Source organism: Sinocyclocheilus anshuiensis, unplaced genomic scaffold (assembly GCF_001515605.1).
Source record: "Sinocyclocheilus anshuiensis isolate Anshui unplaced genomic scaffold, SAMN03320099.WGS_v1.1 scaffold209, whole genome shotgun sequence".
In the NCBI taxonomy this organism is placed as follows: domain Eukaryota; kingdom Metazoa; phylum Chordata; class Actinopteri; order Cypriniformes; family Cyprinidae; genus Sinocyclocheilus; species Sinocyclocheilus anshuiensis.
The window spans coordinates 2,053,807-2,073,504 of record NW_015540880.1 but is presented as its reverse complement, the minus strand read 5'-3'; the positions used below and the strand labels follow the sequence as shown (position 1 = coordinate 2,073,504).

Genomic DNA, 19,698 nt, shown 5'->3' with positions numbered 1-19,698 from the left:
GCATAGATTTGTTCATGCTCTTTGAGGATAAGTGCATGTCATGTAACTTGTTTAACTTGACAGATGATCTGATAACATAAAAATGGGCCACAGTAGCTTGATTAGATCCACAACATTTGATGTCAACTATAGAACTGATATGGAATGCGTTTCTCCTTATTTTATTTTGCTCTACTAACTCTGCGTAATTATGTGCTTAGTTGTATTTTATTATTTGCACATAGCAACTGTCTGCTACCCTGAAGAGAAGAGAAGAGAAGAGAAGAGAAGAGAAGAGAAGAGAAGAGAAGAGAAGAGAAGAGAAGAGAAGAGAAGAGAAGAGAAGAGAAGAGAAGAGAAGAGAAGAGAAGAGAAGAGAAGAGAAGAGAAGAGAAGAGAAGAGAAGAGAAGAGAGCAACTGTCTGCTACCCTGAAGAGAAGAGAAGAGAAGAGAAGAGAAGAGAAGAGAAGAGAAGAGAAGAGAAGATGTCGGCCCAGGCAAACCGAGTGATGGCTTTGTCTGAGTGGAAAAGGAAGGAAGGAAAAACTGGTTTTCACAGACCTGAAATGCAGCAGTAATCACACATACAATACAATACAGATTATTTGAAAGCAGCTTCACAGTAATAAACAGGAAAATAACAGAATCAGTGATCCAAACTTAAATCAAATATGAGACATATTAAAATTCTGCTGTAAAGCAGCTCTAAAAATTCAATAGTGTCAACATTCAGCTCAAGTCAGTTCACTGTTGAGTCAGTTCAATAACAGAAATTATGTTGCAAAATTCTATACTATACTATAGTGAATCATGCATTTTATCACATCATACTGTAGCTCCATGAAATAGAACCAGTACCAGCCATTCCTGGAGCAAAGGTTTTCAGGGTATTTGAAGGGCTCACATTTGTCATCTATATTGTTTGCTGGACACAAACCAATGATAAAATTAGCCTTATAAGATTACAGTGCCCATAAATCATACATTGAGTTATTATCCACCTTATTTTGCAATGCAGAAGTAAGCCATTTGAATGTGCGAGACTTCTGATTAATTAGCTGCTGTAGGTAAATAACTTGAACAATAACAGTGCAGTAATGTTAAAATTTTTTATTTAAAACAATATTGTAATAATGAATTAAAATAATATTATTACAAATACCAGTTTGCAATATAAAGTAGCATAACGGACTGTTTTTGTACAGCTAAAAGTAACTGGAAGCAAATGAGGTTAGGCATAAGGTGGATGCACGTGTATTGTTATAATGGCAGTTGGCTGTGTCTTATCGGCTTGCTCTGATTTATACAGATGGATACCCCTCGGTGTAATACACTCCCACTGTGAGATGGTCACAGTGCTTTAGCTTTCTTTAATGGAAGTAGACGGCGTGATGTTTTTGTGTCATGATCTCTCAACTGATGCATTTTCCTTGTTCTCAGAGTGCAGATGGAAAGATCTCCATCTATCAGTGTGATTTATACAAGTTCTCCAGGTACATTTTATACTTTCTAATTTTAGATGATAAAACATGTCACATGAAGCACATTTAAATGCCTCTCTGTCATTTTGGTCCATATATAGTGCTGTTGCAGGAAAGTTCGGAGGAATTTGGGATAGAGGAGCGCTGGTGGCTATAAACCCATGTGACAGGCGAAAGTAGGTTTTAAATAAATCAATATTTTATGTCCTTTTATTTATTAATTCATTTAAGTGGGATTGTATGTAAATACATACTCTCTTCATCCCCAAGGTATGCTACTCTCCTTATGTCCTTAATGAACAATGACTGCAGATACCTTCTGGACACAGTGGAATATAATTCTGAGCTGTATAAAGGTAATGTTAGAGGGGAAAAAAACATATGGAATAATTCATTATTATTATCAGTCATTATAAAGCATATGTGTCTTGTCTTTAGTATTTGATCTTTTCTGTTGCCACATTTGACATACAGGTCCACCATTCTTTGTATCGGAAGAGGATGTAAAAAATGAATTTGGTGAGTTTTGGTCACTGTTCTGAAACGTCATTCTTACCTATTTCGTACCTAGATGTTTTCATCATTTATTATGTATTATAGAACTTTTATTTCTAAATAGTTTTATGCAATAATCATGGCGATGTCTCTCATATTTCAGGAGGTGGATGTGACATTGAATTGCTGGAGTCTGTAGATGCCTTTGGGGAAAAGTACAAATCATGGGGACTAGATTCACTGATAGAGGAAGTGTACCTTCTTACTCTAAAAGCCCATTGATCAATCATCAAATCTACTGGAGGGTGATTCAAAAGTAAAGATTACTTAATAATGCAATAAATAATTCAGAAAAATACAGTGTTATTGGAAGACAATTTGCAATTTTCTATTTTGATAACAGTGGCCTGAAAAGTTACTGACTCAATAGTTAAACGTAATGTCAAAGATTTTAATAAATTATCATTCTTTTTAAAATCGTTTCTGTTTATTTCATAACTAGACTAGAGTAAAGTGATGTGAGCACTCAGTTTGACCACAAGAGGGCAGTAGCTTGACATATTTGCACATAATGACATTTTCGTGCGTTTATTTGCACCCGCGAGTTCTTACTCAGTACAGGTCCCAAAAAATACAGTTGACCGTTCAGTTCTGGAGCGTGAATTCTTCAGGTGCTGCAGACCAAACACTTCTATTCGGCGACTCTGCTACTGAATTTACAGTGCGACCAGTGTAGCCCGCGATTTCCCAATGAATGAATCTTATGAGCAGATTCTTTTTACTGAATAGGAAACATAACGCCTTCCCGGACTCCAGTTTGAGTTCTCGACATTATGAGATTTTATGTAATCAGTGGTATTTTATAAAAATAAATGAATTCAGTGTGTTTATATCTATTTCATATCCAATATATATATATATATATATATATATATATATATATGTATGTATAGTATATAAACAAACACAAATGCCGCCAGTCATTTACTCAAATCATATGAATACTTATGAATTCTGAATGCAAGTTCCAAGACTGAATGATATATATGCACACTATTTTTAATATATACATTATATATACACTTGTGTGTGTGTGCGTGTGTGTGTGTGTGTGTGTTTTAAAAAAGGCTACCTTTGCTGAAAATCCAGTACTTGGGTTTCAGTTATATATATATATATATATATATATATATATATACATACATATATATATATATATATATATATACATACATACATACATACATACATACATATATATATATATATATATAGCCTATACGTTAATGTCCTCTCTAAAATGCCTATTAAAAGTCATTAAAAGCACAAACTTATTAAAAAAATGAAACATCTCTGATTTGTTATATTGGATATATGTTCTGTTTAAATCTGGCAATAGACCCTACGAGGCCATAAGAAATGCATTTCGTTTTTCCAAATATTTATCGGGCAAAAGTACTGAAAGAATCGTTAATAAGGCCGTTCAAGGAATCATTAATAGAACTCAGATTACGATTCCCATCTCTAATCATAACCGTATGATGATAACTTTTTTTTTTAAACTAGGATAAGTAGTTTGTCAACCTTCAAGTCGTGAAGATCTTTTCTGGTTTAACGCACAGCGTCAGTTCGCGACCTCCGGCGACAGTGACGCGCACCGCTGGCCAGATGTGCGCCTGTTTACTTTAAATATAGCTCGTGCGAAGGCACCCCGAGTCTCTGAGCCAATCACGACCGCCGGGGGCGGGGCCGACTGGAATGTTGTGGATGCGAGAAAATGAACAATGTAGCCCCATAAAATGATGCTGTGACGGATGCTATCTATACGCATCAACTGTAGACTGTGTGTGTAGAAGTAGGGACAGAAGGAAGGATCAGCTTCTGAACGCTGTGATTTGGGTGCGATTGAACGGGATTGGCGGAGTGCACCACGAGCGTCTGCTGAAGTTCAGGGTGAGGTACTGTCATACAGAATATAACGGTGTTGCATTGTGCCTCTGCATCGCCTTATGTTTTTATTAATTTCATAGCTTATGATTTCATATGTTTTTGTAATAATCAATATCACGCTATTGTCGGGTAACTTCAATATGCGGCCGCGCGCAACCCACCCCAAGGGCACTGCGACCATTGTTTCCTTGTCATATTTCATACACAAGGCAGCGACAGCTCTCATCCACCAGCTCGCTGAAATATTAACGTGGCTGCTGGCGTTTCAGTGTGCTTAATGACTACATATACAGGCGGCAGTCTCATCTCATTCATCCACACGATCTGACGCGCAATTAAGGTAGGAAACACACATTATTATAGCGGAGGAACGCCTCTTATGATGAGCTATTACTGTCTGGAAGCCGGTAACTCAAACAAACCAGCCTCAGGCTAATTGTAGCCCGCAATGGAATATTAATATTTGCCCAAATCTGCTTCTGTATCATTAAAGAGAGGGAGGGCACGCGGGAGGAGGTGTGAGATTACGCGCACGCCCGGTGCGTATGCTTCCGCGAGTCGCTCTGCAACTCGATCAGGTTGTAGGAGCTGGTAAAGCGAGAAGACACGCTTCAGAGGCGAGGCGAGGAGGTGGAGAGAGAGAGAGGGCTTTGAAGATAGCCGAGGTGTCCTCGGTGCGGTTCAGGGGTGGACTATGTGGCATGAGTGTTATTGCATCACGTAATATTGTGCTAGTGAAAACAAGCAGGGCTTTTGACAGAGAGAGAATAGAAGAAAGCGTTCAGTATCGGCGGATGATGATGAGGATGCAGTCATAACGAGGGACCAACGCGATAATAACAGGTAACGCACTCAATCCGACCTTTACTCGTGATATGATGTAAAAATAAGCGAAAGCAGTAGAATAAACGTGCAAATGTAGCATTTGGTAAATCTTGATTCAAGTTAAACTGCCGAGACATGATGGATATCCAGTGATTTAAACTTTAAATAATATCAATTAAATATATATTTAAATATAAAAATACATCGTAAATGCAAAATTATATAAAGGTTAGTTATAAACGTAAAACATTAAAAATATATATAAAATCAAAAATAATATATGAATGTAAATTGTGCTGAATGAAAACAAAATAAGTATGATTAATATAGAAATCCTACTGTGAAATATTTTTTTTAAAAACTTGAATATTTTGAATTATTAAATGAAATCATGTGAAATTCATTAATAATTCATAGTTAAAATTGCATTGACAATGCAAGTGTATTTCAGTGAGAAATATATACACATTATATTATTTTTGTATTATTTTATGCAAGAATTGATCGTCAACATGTATATAAAATTGCATTGCAATGCAAGTGTATTTCAGTGAGAAATATATACACATTTATTATTATTTTTACTTCATTATTTTTTTATTACTTTATGTAAGAATGGATCATCGGCAATAGGCCCATAGTCTGTATATTGAAGGCAGTAGATCAGACCTTGTGATTGCAGTTAGGCATCTCAGCTATCACAGGTGTATCCGGATCATCACAGCATTTTAATGTTGAGTGTGGTAATTGTCTTTTTAATTAGATCCCAGGATACCAAGAAGTGATTAAGATTCAACAAAGCTATCAAATCTGTGTCAGAGCAGTAATAGGTTTTTACAAGATGAGTTATCTGAAAGGCTTGCAGAGCAATACAGAGGCTTTTGAAGAAAACTAACACGTACAACTGGCCTTAGAATCTGAATAGATTTTTCATTTGATTTTTGTGCCATTATGAGAGCGCCATGTGACATGAATGAAGCGTCCACCCCTGCAGTGGAGTTGAAAGAGCAGGGAAACCGGGAGGGGACGGAAAAATGGCAGGAATCTCGGCCCTTTTGACAGGCTCTCATAACTCATTCCATGGCGTCATACAACAAAATGTATATAACTTCATTTGGGGAAGGTAAAAGAGAGGAGGGGCTTGGGAATGAATAGCCAGGCATTGTGGCACAGAAAGCTCATGTTTTTACTACGTCTATGACATTTAAAGCCGTTAAGATTTTCAGCTGCTACGTTCATACAGTTATGACTACTGCTGATATCCTCCAATTGTCCCAGCCCATCCTGTTTGTTAGAATAATTAGCCCTTGTGGCATGTGTGCGAGGAGCATATTGTTTAGACATAATTAATCAAGCCTGCTGGTAATTATTGTTGTCCATAAATAAAAACATGAGGGTAGCAGCAGGTGTTCAAGAAGATGTAGCCATCTTAATAACTATAATGCACCTTTTTTGCACCAGAGAGCACAAGATGGTTATTAAATCAAAACAACTTCTTTGCCCTCAATATTTCATCTTCATCCTTCAATCCTTCTTTTCCTTCCCGGCTTTTCGTGAGGATTACTGCAGAACATGTCAGATTTTTTGATTTTTCATAAACATCCTCTTCTCTGAAATTACATTGACTTTAGTCATTTGGGTCTGTGTTTTCTCAAAAGCTCATCTGAGTTGAAGCCAGACTGATGTCCCAGCAGGCTCGACCACAAGCTCAGCATGGGTCAGTTTCAGCACCGCAAACATGCAACAGAACTAGGCTGGGCCGCTGGCTTCGGCTCCGCTGTCGCTCTCCCTTGACCTGTAATGACAGAGTTTCGTGTTTAATTTTAACTCCGCCTCACCCAACTCACCACACTATTTGTATTTCGCCAACATCAGCTGCCGCTAACATTTTTTTTACACGTTGCAATTCAGGGCAGCTGAAGCTAAGCTGTGGAGGAAATCACAGAATCTGCTGTAAGAAAAACATGTTCTGTGTTTGAATATTAGCTGCTAGCTAATCACATTGGCCTAGTGCTGGTATACAATTGTGGTTGTGGTTACGGTTGTGGATATGTTAAACAAATTATTTGAACAACATCATGCAAGGGAAACGTATTAACTAGGGTGTTAATGAAAAAAAAGTATTGCCTCAGGGAGATGTTCACGTCAAGTAGTGTACTGTAAATTGCTTTGGTTTAAAAAAGCTAAATGAGAATAAATAGTAATAGTAAATATAATGAAAATATACCATACCATATACACTACCGTCCAAAAGTTTGGGGTCTGTAAGATTTTTTTAAAAAGGTCTCTTAAGCTCACCAGTATTCATTTAATCATAAATACATAATAAAAAATATTTTTAATATAAATGTAATGTTATAATTATAATAACGTTTAAAACATTTAAACAAACAATTTTAAAATATTATTACTATTTAAAATAGCAGTTTTCTTTTTTAATATATTTAAAAATGTAATGTATTCCTGTGTTGTCAAAGCTGAATTTTCAGCAGCCATTACTCCAGTCTTCAGTGTCACATGATCCTTCAGAAATCATTCTAATGTGCTGATTTGCGGCTCAATACACGTATTATTATTATCAATGTTGACAATGGTTGCAATGCTTATTACTTTTGTGAAAACAGTGATACGTATTTGATAAGTACAATATTTGATGCACAGAAAGTTTAAAGGAACAGCACTTTTCTGTCTTTACTGTCACTTTTGATTAATTAAATGCATCCTTGCTGAAGAAAAATATTAATTTCTTTAAAAAAATCTTACTGACCCCAAACTTTTGTATTGCCAGCTATATTTGTAATCAGATTATTGTTCATCAAAATAATACATTAATTTGCAAAATATTTATAATATTAATATTTAATGCACAATATAATATAGTACATATGTATATGTGTGTGTGTACTACATTATATTAGAATACTAGTTATTATTTTTAAAATAGTGTTGATGATTTGTGTAATTTTTTTTTTTTGTTTAAATATTTTCTCATATCTCGGCTTAATATGCAGACTCAACTGTGAGTTTTCCTGTTTTTGGCTGATTTCTCAAAAAATACTGTAAATGCAATGTACACTGATACATAGTTTGTTTGACAAACCCGAACAGTCCAACACAGTGGATCAGCCAATGGCGTGAGTTTGAGGCAGAACTCTCGGTTTGTTTGACCAATGTCCAATAGCAGGTGGTGCAGAAATCACACTTTTAACATTTAAAAGCAGAAAAATATGTAAATATATACAATATTATTTGGGCCTGTAAGGAAATGTTCTCCAAGCAGGCTTTTTAGTATGGATCTGATTTACTGTCCGTAGAGGGAGATGGGCCAGGGGAGATAAGCTCTATGTCCAGCTGTCACACACTCGTCATGTGAGAAAACGGCTCAGGCCGGAGCAGTCTGGGCAACAGGCACGACACGGGAAACTAACTCAACATGCTTACAACTGCTGCCTCTTGGCTACATCCACCTGCTCGCTGTCCATATTCACTATCCTTTGCCAAAAGACACAAGCATAGTTTTTCCCTTCGCACAGGGACTTTACAAGTGGAAAACACTTGTTCTGAAAAAGCTAATGAAGTGTCCAGAAGACAGATCACTCAACGTTTGGAAAGCTGTGTTCACTTATTCAGCTGTTTCCTGTCATGGTGATTGAGCAATATGCCATCACATCTCGATCTCATTATACTGCCTCCAGCTTGTTTCTGGAGCCCTACCCCGTTTTGATATACGGTGTGGAGAAAGACAGAGCGGGAGAGGTTTACAGTGGTGGTGTGAAGAGAAAGCAAGAGCATTGATGAATGAGAAAAATAAAAAGTAATTGTGATAGGAGGAAGAAACTGCAAGGAAGAGTAAGAAAGAGAGAGAAACAGTCCCTGTGGGGCTGAAACTAGTGATCACTTCCTCCCTGTCGATCCAACCTTCTGTCAGCTGATGCAGGCTTGGGGGAATGATGGAATATTTGGAATGTGGTTACATAATCCGGATGTAAAATAAGGGAAGTGTATTTTTACAGTTACATTAAAAAAGATGTTCATTTATTTTGAACATTACTATGGAGACAAAAACTTGACCCATATAGTTGCAAAAACGTTTAGTTAAAAGTTAGTTTTTTAATTATAAAATCATACTGATACAGACAAAATACTTTTTTTTCGTATAACAATTCCTATTTTTAATTTGTGATGGTTCTTTTAATCTGCATTTTAATTAACTATGTTTTTCGCCTTGTGTTTCACCATGTGTCATTTTTTTGACATGGGGGAGAAAGTAGAGGTAATTTTTTAGAGCTATCTGCTTCTATATGAGTTATCATTTTGACATTTACATTTTTTATGTATAACAAGATTTTAATATGTATATATGAAAAAGTATTATGATGTTACAATTATAATATGATAAAAATTATAATAAATAAATATTACAAAAATGTATTATATGTGTATGTATATACATAAATAGTTTGATAAATATTGATAATAAAATTATGTAATATAAAACTATGTAATATATATACACTGGAGCCAAAAGTTTGAAATAATTACGATATTTTTTTAAGATGTCACTAATATTCACCAAGGCTGCATTTATTTGATAAAATACAGTAAAAACAGTAATATTGTGAAATATTATTTCAATTCAAAATAACTGCTTTCTTTGTTAATATATTCTAAAATATATTTTATTCCTGTGATGGCAAAGCTGAATTTTCAGCAGCAATTACTCCAGTAATAAATAAATAAATCATACACATTTTATTTTATTTATTTATTTATTTATTTTTACAATTTAATAAAATAGAAAACAGTTATTTTAAATTATGATAACATTTCACAATATTACTGTTTTACTGTATTTTTGATTAAATAAATGCAAAACATTAAAATCTTAATGAATTATTCCAACCTTTAGGCTGCCAGTGTATATATAATTTATTTAATATCATTTTACGTATGATCATAGTAGGGATGAGAGAGTGAGGGAGACAAAACCCAGGTTCACCCACATCCAAATTTGCATAGTCCTATATTCATCATTAGGTTGTTTCTGGCATCCCTAGTTAGGCTTGGAATGAGTGATCCTTTACGTCATGCTAGTGGAAATCTTAACTGCAGTTTATTTTCAAGGGATAATTGAGATTAACTTCATCTGTGAGGCATCAAAAGCCAAATGAAAGGAAAGAAGGGAAATCAATGTCCTAACTAAGGGAGTCATGCATTAATAATGAGCAGCCTGTAATGGAATTCTCTGCATCTGTTTCCCGACAAATATGTGCTTGGCCTGCAGTGTTTCGTGAGGGGAGCTTTACTGTGAAAAACTCCAGCACTCGTGATCACACACGTTCACTACAAAAAGTATACTGGGATTCACACTGCATCTGACCTCGTTCTGTACCTGTCACACATTATTAATGCATATAACAGGAATCTCCACAAGCAACACACACATGCATGCATATCAACACACAGGCCCTTCTTTATATTCTTTAAGATTAGTTTTCTTCTTTTAGATTAGTTAATTTAGTTTGCTCTAGGTCAGACAGTGGTCAGACAGCTTAAAGAGATAAGACAGAAACTCTAGAGGAATTTAGCAGAAAGGCAGAGGCAGAGAAGAGGCGAGAGAAGAGAAAAACAAGTGAGGCAGGTGAGACCTGAAAGCTGTCTTTGTGCGTTGCCTGGCAGTAAAAACACTGACCTTCTCTGTGAGACGCCGCACACAGAGACAGGTACACACTTTGATGAGAGGAGAGCACTTTCTTGACAAACACCTCCCCTTCAAAACTGTTGCGTGCTTCCCGGCAGAGCAAACAAACAAACAAACCAAAAAGAACCTCAGTCTCCCTTCAGATTAACTGGCATCAGATTCAATCTCAGCTCTCACTTTCGAGTTAGGCTTCTTAAAGCTGCCTTATTTTTTCACCCCCTTCATCTCCGTTCAACTGGAGCTTGCAGAGGGTAGATGCTATCGCTCCCCAGCTCATGTTTTGCATGTTCACTCCAAACACTGCACCAGTGTGTGTGTGAAAACAGCAGAACCGACTCAGACCACAAGACTAAATACACCAATTTCAAATCAAGCATGGCTTCATACCGGTGCACACAAAGTCTTTTGTGCCCACCACCAGGGTTGGGCACATGATGAGACACTTGATAACGCACCAATGGAGAACTTTGATGTTGTGCAAATTCTGCAAAACTTACTGGACTATGTTATTTTGTTAACTTCCCCTTTTCAAACTGTGAACTGGCCTTTTACAGTGGATATAGAAAAGAATCATCCCCTTTAAAATAATCACATTTTGTTGCTTTGCAGCCTGAAATGAAGACGGACACAGTTTTTGTTTTATCCAGCTGTATTTACTCAGTGCAACTTATAACATCCAAGTGAAAGATAAAACACCAACATGACAGAAAAAAATTAAAACGCAAAATCACTGAGTTGGAAAATGGATCACCCCCTCCTAAAAATGACTTGTTATCTCAATCAGATGCAGCTAATCACCTTCTCAATGGCACACAAAGCCATTTGACTTTCAACTGTGATCAGCTGTAATCATTTTGATTAGCTCATGAAATTTAGCATGAAAAGAGCTTTCCTGGAGCCTTTCAGTCCTTGGTAGTGCAACTGAAGCAAACAATCAACTTTGGGTGGCAAGGCACTGTCAAAAGATCTCCGGGATAAAGTTGTGGACAGGCACAAGTCAGGAGATTGATTCCAATCATTTTCAAAGGCTTTATTTGATTGGCTTAAATACATACAAATATTTTATTGTACTGTACATGAGTTTATTGTCTGGTAGTCATGTTCATGTTTTTTTAAGTACAATGCACCACTTTTTAAAAAATGCCTGAAATATGGCCCTTCACACTGTAATGCACTGGCATACATGATGCATTGCTTGCTCACTAATGTTTTCATGTGTTTGAGGATAGAACAAGAGTGTGTACATGGCAGTGCTGATATGAATGAACAGAAGGCTGTGTACTGAAGTGTGTTGTTGATATCTCTGCTAGGGTAACGCAGAGGGGATTCACTGAGCCATGCAGAGAGAAGGACTACCAAGAGAGAAGAACTTGCACTGCATCACTTCCAGTGGATGACAGCGGAGTGCACACACACTTCTGTCGCATGGGCTTACCGTCCTGTGAACAGACAACTCAGAAGCAGTGAGACGGGAGAGAAAGAGCGCATCCGTGTCTCTGGTTTACGCTGATGGACAAGTGGACATTGGGGCTATGCTGGAGCTTCGGCCCCTGTTGTCCATCCCGTCTCCCCCCTGCTGAAGCTCCCGGCACAGCCCTGGAGCACAGAGGGTGAGAGAGACGGCCTCATGCAGGCACGCAAGAAGTACGTGCTTCTGGGCCTGTGCACGTGCTGCTGGCTGTTGCTCTATTACTGGGGCAGCTTGCAGGAACAGCTCCTGGGTCTCATCACCCACAAGGGGGGGGAGGCGGCACGGCCCTGGCCCAACTGGTTGGATCAGGACCTGCTCCCAGGTTATGCCGACCAGGCCGAGCTACAAAATGGTGGGGGTTCAGGTGACTCACCAAGGCAGCGGCGGCAGTCGTGGGCCGGAATCTACAAGGACAGTCGCTGCAGGATGGACACCTGCTTTGACTTTGCCCGATGTCAAAGGCAGAGTGGCTTTCGGGTCTACATCTATCCACCAGAGAAGGGCGAGCGCGTGTCCGAGAGTTACCGCAAGATCCTCACTTCAGTCACGGAGTCGCGGTATTACACGTCGGACCCTCGAGATGCATGTCTGTTCGTGCTGGGCATCGACACGCTGGACAGGGACCAGTTGTCGACACAATTTGTGCCCAACGTGGATGAGCGGATTCGAGGTTACCCGCTCTGGAACGACGGGAGAAATCACGTCATCTTCAACCTTTATTCCGGAACTTGGCCCAACTACACCGAGGACTTGGGCTTTAATGTGGGCCAGGCCATCCTGGCCAAAGCAAGCCTGAATACGGAACACTTCCGACCGGGCTTTGACATTTCCATACCTTTGTTCTCTAAAGAACACCCCCGGAAGGGTGGAGAGAGGGGCTGGTTAGTTCGCAACACCGTCCCGCCAAGGCGTAAATACTTGTTGATGTTTAAAGGTAAACGTTACTTGACGGGCATCGGCTCAGACACTCGCAATGCTTTGCATCACATCCACAACGGCAAGGACATCGTCTCCCTAACAACATGTCGCCACGGCAAGGACTGGGAGAAGCATAAGGATGCACGGTGTGACCATGACAACCAGGAGTATGAGAGGTAAGTCATGTAAATGAGCCAACGGGGAGTTTCTGTACTTAATGGCATGAGGTTTTAAGAGGAATGATGGCCGTTATGAGATCAGTTTCAGTTTCAGTGACTCAATGGAGTTTGTCAGTGACACCCTGGGCTATGAACTCCGGTTCCTGTGTGTTAAATACAAGAAGCAGCTATCAGTTACCGTGGGGTGTGGGTGACTTATGTAATACACGGCAAAGTGTCAAGAGTGAATAATGCTGAAAATGTATCGAGTGTTCTCTTGAGGATGACATATACGGGGTATTGTACGTTATAAATGTGATTAAAGAAACTTTGACTTGCTGATGTTAGTGTAACTATTAGTTTTCAGCATTGCTTATTAAAAAAATATGAGCAGAATAAATGCAACAAGTGATCCTTCGCTAAGCCCCGCCTCCCTAGGTTCCTGTTGCTTACTCAGACAAGCTTTACTGAACATCAAATATAAATGAACTGAAGATTTCCATGATTGTCAGTATTATTTTAAATTACACGTCACAATATTTATTTAAAGATAAAAAATGAAAAAAATACTGCTTATATCCTCTCAACTTGGTATTTTTTTTACCATTATATGATATATTTTATCATATTTAAATCATATTTAAAAAAAAATTGCAAATACATTTTAATTGAATCTAAAATGTTTTATTTGCATCTAAAACTAAACATGCAGTTCCTTTATAGACTTACATTAGAAAAGAGCAAAAGTAAGGCAGGATTAGTCAGTGACATTTTAAGGCGGGTCTTGGCTAAGGTTAATTTACACAAATATTTTACTTACAATTTACACTGAAATGTGTTCTGCTCACATTTAATGCGTGAGGCCCATTGTGCTTATATAAATGGAGTCATGTGACACAAAAAACAATAAATGACTGTATATCTATGGTGAATAGTACAGTCATATCTCAAGTTATTGTGCACAGCTGTTCTGTGAATCAAACCATAAAGCTTTTAAGCATTTTTTATGCATTTCTAAATTGTTTTGTAACGCATGCATGACCCAACAGAATTAAACAGATTTAGGTAGAGAGACACTGTAGAAGAAATATGGGAAAGGAAGGGAGGAGAACTAATACAGGGCCACAAAACTACCACAGGGAATGTTTATCAAATCCACTGTGGGTCTTAAAGGAGCAGACATGGCCAAGAAGAAACCGAAGAAATGGTCTCAAACAGTTGAACAGTGCTTCAGGCTTGTTTGCTTTTGGTTTGTGGTGGGGACAGAGCTCCACTCAGCACTGGATGAATGTGTTCATTTATTCCATGAGATAGGTTGGGGGGCTCTCCCACCCAGGAACAAACTTAGCCAACTTGTTAGCAGTATCGGTGTTAGTTGGTCCATGATCCATGTAAGGAAGAAAAACATTTATGAAATACTTTATTTCTTCTGGAATGAACATGGCGGCTTGCTTCGTGGAGCTCTAAGCAGGAAAAGTGTGTTGTATGCACTGGCAGGGGGGATTGTGACTGCTGAGGAGTTGGTGGAGGAGTGGGCGGTATGACTAAAATCTTATGGCGGTTTAAGAGTACAGTATATATTATGATAATGATCATTTTAGCAGGAAAACTCAACCTGAAAATGTTTTGTATGTTACATAAAATGTATTCTTGTCTTTTAATTTTTCATTTAGTAAAATAAATACTCTACCATAAAAGGGATAGCATGAACAGATTTCATGTCATTTTTGTTATTTATTTATTTTATAAAAAAATCAATTGTTTTATTTTCTAAATGTATCAAATTAAATTTATTTTTTACTTTTTTGTTTTATATTATTCATTTTAACTAGATGAACATGAACCAAAAGCTAACAAATCATTGATAAGTCTGGAATCAGTACAGAAACAGCTTTAACATTATGTGATATTTGAGAAATAACTTTTAACTTAATAAATATGAGCTGGAATGTGCTGAGCTGCACACCTGAGATCAGTTGAAGTCTATGTTAATATGGTGAACTGTACTGACAAAATCATTTTTAATCTAGTGCCCGATTCAAAAGTTTAGGGTGAGTCTATATTTATTTAAAACCCTAAAAACTGTAATATTGTTAAATTATATTACATTTCAAAATAGCTGTTTTCTATTTTAATATATTTTAAAATGTTAGATGGCAAAGCTGAATTTTCTGCATCATTACTCCCTTCTTAAGTATGACATGGTCCTTCAGAAATCATTATAATATGCTGATTTGCTGCTCAATAAACATTTATTAATATTATTTTCAATGTTAAAAACAGTTGTGCTTCTTAATGTTTTTGTGGAAACCATGATACATTTTTTTCAGTATGTTTTGATGAATAAAAAGTTCAAAAGTAACAGTATTTATCTGAAACAGAGACCTTTTGTACTATTATGAATGTCTTTAATGTCACTTTAGACCCATTCATTGCATCCTTCCTGAATAAAAGTATTAATTCACAAATTTCTTATTGACTTTTAAACAGTAGTGTATGTATATACTTAAATGATATAGCTAATGGTTGACACATTTCTACCGTTCATACCGCCCAGCCCTTTGTTGTAGTTTTAAGATTGTTGGACACAGAATGTCACAAACTTGAGGGAAAATGGGAAGACAAGCAGCGACACAGCGAATTGGGTCTCTCTCTTATTTCACTGCTGTGGTACCGCTAGGAAGCTAAGGTGCCAAACTCAGAAATAGAACTTAGGAGGTTCTCTCGGGTTAATGATCACCAGCATCTGCTACTTCCACAGATTAACCTGAAGGCACACCGAGCACCATACTGAACTCTTGCCCCGGGTGGAGAGATAGGGATGAACCTGGGGATGCTTCAGGAATGAGACAGAGGAACTTACTGCAACCAAATGGCCTACATTCATTCACTTTTCAGGGCTCTTTAAAAAAAGGGGGGTGGGGGGTTGAGGGGGGACTTGCATTGTACTGGGAATGTAAATGAGAAAGAGTGAGAGAGAGCTTGTGGGAAGAAAAATAGGGCAAGCTGTTTCGGGACAGTTTTGGGACACACAGACGGAGGATTATACTGCAATACTGATTATACTCTCTTCAATACGACCGTAGACTTCTGGGAAAGCATTAGAATGTGGTTGGATGTGTGTGTGTGTGTGTGTGTGTGTGTGTGTGTGTGTGAGTCTGAGGGTGTAATAGTAAAATGCGGTACCTTTCTTGACAGCTAACAAGGTCTCCATGACTACACTCCTACCATGTGCAAGACGTTCATAAAGAAGAGGTCATTATTCTCGATTCTCAAGGAGAAAAGAAGAATAATGCACTGCCTTTTTACATCTGCCATTGAAAATAAAACACAACTAAAGGAAAACACACACTCCAGGCGTAATAGTACTATTTTTAGTGAATTATCGCTTTGGAAGTGAATGTAAATGTTCATAACTGCGCTTAATGAACTTAATAAGGACCTTAACAGCGGCCTCTCATTCGCTCCGTGACCTTGTGTGTGTGTATTTGCGTACAATCGTTGGCAGGATCCAATAAGAAACGCTACACCCCACTGTAATTAGGGGGATATGAAATTGTACCCCTAGAAAGAGTGTGGTTTGTGTGGCTCGTGCACAAGCCAGCACAAACTAGGTTTATTTAGAACAAATAAAGAGAGAGGGAGAGGGCAGTCCATCTTTCTCTCTTGTCTTTTGTGTGCTCTGTTGTTTTTTTCCAAGTTCTGTGTTTTTCTCTCACCGGGATTCTTCACCCCAACCCCATCCCCCTCCTTACCTCACCACTCACCAATCCCTTGACCCTCTTTCCCCATCTATCCAGGCCAAGTGTTTTACATACACACACGCATTTGCTTATTGGTGCGCAGACTTAGGCATGCTAATTTGCTCTTCATGCATGGTCACTTTTTTCAGTCCAGCATACACCTCAGACACATAGACATCACATGCACACTTATCAGTGTGCTAAACATGTTCACTCCTCTTCATAACCAGGATAAAATCATGAAGGGTAAAGGCCATGACCTACAATTCCCAGGATTCATGGATAAAACATTACATCAGACCACTCAACCTTAAATATATATATATATATATACACACACATACATACATACAGTAGGTATAGAAAAGAATCACCCCCTTTAAAATGATCACATTTTGTTGCTTTGCAGCCTGAAATGAAGACAGAGGCAACTTTTGTTTTATCTAGCTGTATTTAAATCAAAGTGAATAATATAACACCAACATGTCATAAGAAAAATTAAAAAAACAGAATCACCGAGTTGGAAAAAGGATTACTCCCTTGTGTCAGTATTTTGTTGAACCACCTTTTGCTTTAATTACAGCATTTAGTTTGTTGGGATTTGTCTCTACTAACTTTGCACATCTAGACTTTGCAATATTTGCCCACAAGTCATTCCACAGATTTTCAATGGGGTTTAAGTCTGGGCTCTGACTAGACCATGCAAGGACATCTTTTTATCCTTTAACCACTGTGTGGTCAGTTTTTCTGTGTGCTTTGGGTCACTGTCATGTTGGAAGGTAAACCTTCTTCCCATTGACAACTTCCTGGCAGAGGGCAGCAGATTTTCCATTTTCATTCCCATCCATTTTTACTTCTCTCCTGACAAGTGCTCCAGTCCCTGCTGCAGAGAAACACACCCATAACAGGATATTACCACCTCCATGCTTTACTGTAGGAATGCTGTTATTTGGATGGTGAGCTGAATTGGATTTCTGCCAGACATATCTTTTGGTGTTGAGGCCAAATAATTCAATTTTAGTCTCATCTGCCTCAGAATCTTCAAGGTTTGTTTTGCCAGAGCTCAGTTATGACTGCATGTGGCATTTCTTGAGGAGTGGCTTTTTTCTTGCAACCCTCCCGTACAAGCCACATTTGTGGAGAATTTGTTGCCACATGCACACAATGACCAGTCTTTGCCATAAATTCCTGCAACTGCTTCAGAGTTGCTGTAGGCCTCTTGGTCGCCTCTCTGACCAGTTTCCTCCTGGCTCTTTCATCCAGTTTGGAGTGACGTCTTGATCAAGGTAGGGTCTGTGTTGTACCAAATACCTTCCACTTCTTAATAATAGACTTGACTGTGCTTCTAGGCATTGATAAAGCCTTTAAATTTTTTTTGTATCCATCTCCTGACTTGTGCACTTCCACTTCTTAATAGCCTATTAGGCTTCACTGTGCTTCTAGGCATTGATAAAGCCTTTTAAATTTTTTTGTATCCATCTCCTGACTTGTGCCTGTCCACACCTTTATCCCGGAGATCTTTTGACAGTGCCTTGCCACCCAAAGTTGATTGTTTGCTTCAGTTGCACTACCAAGGACTGGAATGGTCCAGGAAAGCTCTTTTCATGCTGAGCTAATCAACATGACTACAGCTAATCACAGTTGAAAGTCAAATGGCTTTCTGTGCCATTGAGAAGGTGATTAGCTGCACCTGATTGAGTTTACAAGTCATTTTTAGGAGGGGGGGTGATCCTTTTTCCAACTCAGTGATTCTGTTTTTTTGTTTGTTTGTTTTTTTTCTGACATGTTGGTGTTATATCTTTCACTTGGATGTTATAAGTTGCACTGAGTAAATACATCTGGATAAAACAAAAACTGTGTCTGTCTTGATTTCAGGCTGCAAAGCAACAAAATGTGATAATTTTTAAGGGGGTGATTCTTTTCAATGCCCACTGTAAGTAGATAAATACACACACACAAATACCTCTTAATTTTAAGATTTTATCAGCACATGCACTCCAATTCATTCCATGAACTGAGCTACAGGAACATCTCTATTCGATGTCGCCTACGCATTTTGGTATCTCACAGAATGTACTGCAGACTATTTCAAACATAGTTGCTGGTTGATACTGTATTGTGTTGTGCGGTGTTAAACTAGGACATTGAGGGCTGTCAAACAGGAATCAAATTCTGCACCCGGTAGGCAGCTGTAGACCTGTACATATCAACAATCGAACTGTCAATCTGACTCCATCGATGTTCCTGGTGTGGAGGCAGCCAAAGTTCTTCAAAGTGTAAGACATCCTGCCACATCTATTATATATTATTTTAAAACCTGGTGAAATGTAGGGTTTACAAGCAGTCAAAAATATCACATTTAACTGCATGCTAGACAATGGACTCATTCATTAGACCACAGAAGAATGCTGATTCCCAAAAGACCCATTACCAATATGAGACATAAGTAGCTATATGATGCGGCAAATGTCAAAAATGATTGATGGCTTTGACCTTTGTGACCTTTCCCCCTCCCCCACGTAGTGACCACCCACGTTGTGTTGACCCCGGTGACCTATCCAGATGTGAAAACCGGCATATGTGAAATTCCGACGTCAACCTATGACCTCCGGGGATGACATATGATGTTTGTTCAGATGTATGTCCGTTTCAGAGAATGGCCTGCTATAAATGAAGACCTTAGGAATGCTTTGAAGATTTTAATGGTCCGTTCCCACATCCGGGGGGTTTGCCCATCTGGGGTCCGAGTGTCCGGTTGCATTCCAAGGCATGCTTAGATAAACAGACCCTGTGCACTTCTGTGGAAAATCATAAAAGAGCTGTGAAACACATAGACATGGCCGGTTTGTACGCACCTAAAACTCCCGAGAAGGAATGGGATGAACAATAAACAGAATAAATAAACAATTTTAACAGATTCTCTCTCTCTCCCTCTCTCTCTCTCTCTCTCTCTCAAACACACACACACACACACTG

General features: G+C 38.3%; 2 protein-coding genes across 4 annotated transcripts in view; both read left to right on the top strand.

Moving 5' to 3' along the window:
* The first annotated feature begins 1,135 nt into the window (after positions 1-1,135).
* On the top strand, positions 1,136-2,414 carry LOC107688424 (probable thiopurine S-methyltransferase). The gene is made up of 5 exons (XM_016486081.1): positions 1,136-1,473; positions 1,563-1,637; positions 1,732-1,817; positions 1,936-1,980; positions 2,120-2,414. Exons 1-5 carry the CDS (start codon positions 1,385-1,387, stop codon positions 2,236-2,238), a joined length of 414 nt encoding a protein of 137 aa, XP_016341567.1. The 5' UTR covers positions 1,136-1,384; the 3' UTR covers positions 2,239-2,414.
* Positions 2,415-3,734: 1,320 nt separating this feature from the next.
* Positions 3,735-19,698, top strand: part of LOC107688378 (exostosin-1c-like) — a 73,027-nt gene continuing 57,063 nt past the window's right edge. The window contains exons 1-2 of one of the 3 annotated variants that reach the window (XM_016486037.1): positions 3,735-3,909; positions 11,743-12,997. In XM_016486037.1, coding sequence (XP_016341523.1) covers positions 12,060-12,997 — 938 coding nt within the window. In that variant the 5' untranslated portion in view covers positions 3,735-3,909; positions 11,743-12,059. Of the gene's footprint in view, positions 3,910-4,222; positions 4,247-4,270; positions 4,750-11,742; positions 12,998-19,698 lie in introns of those variants that run through there. The other 2 variants (XM_016486038.1, XM_016486036.1) reach the window with 2 other exon arrangements.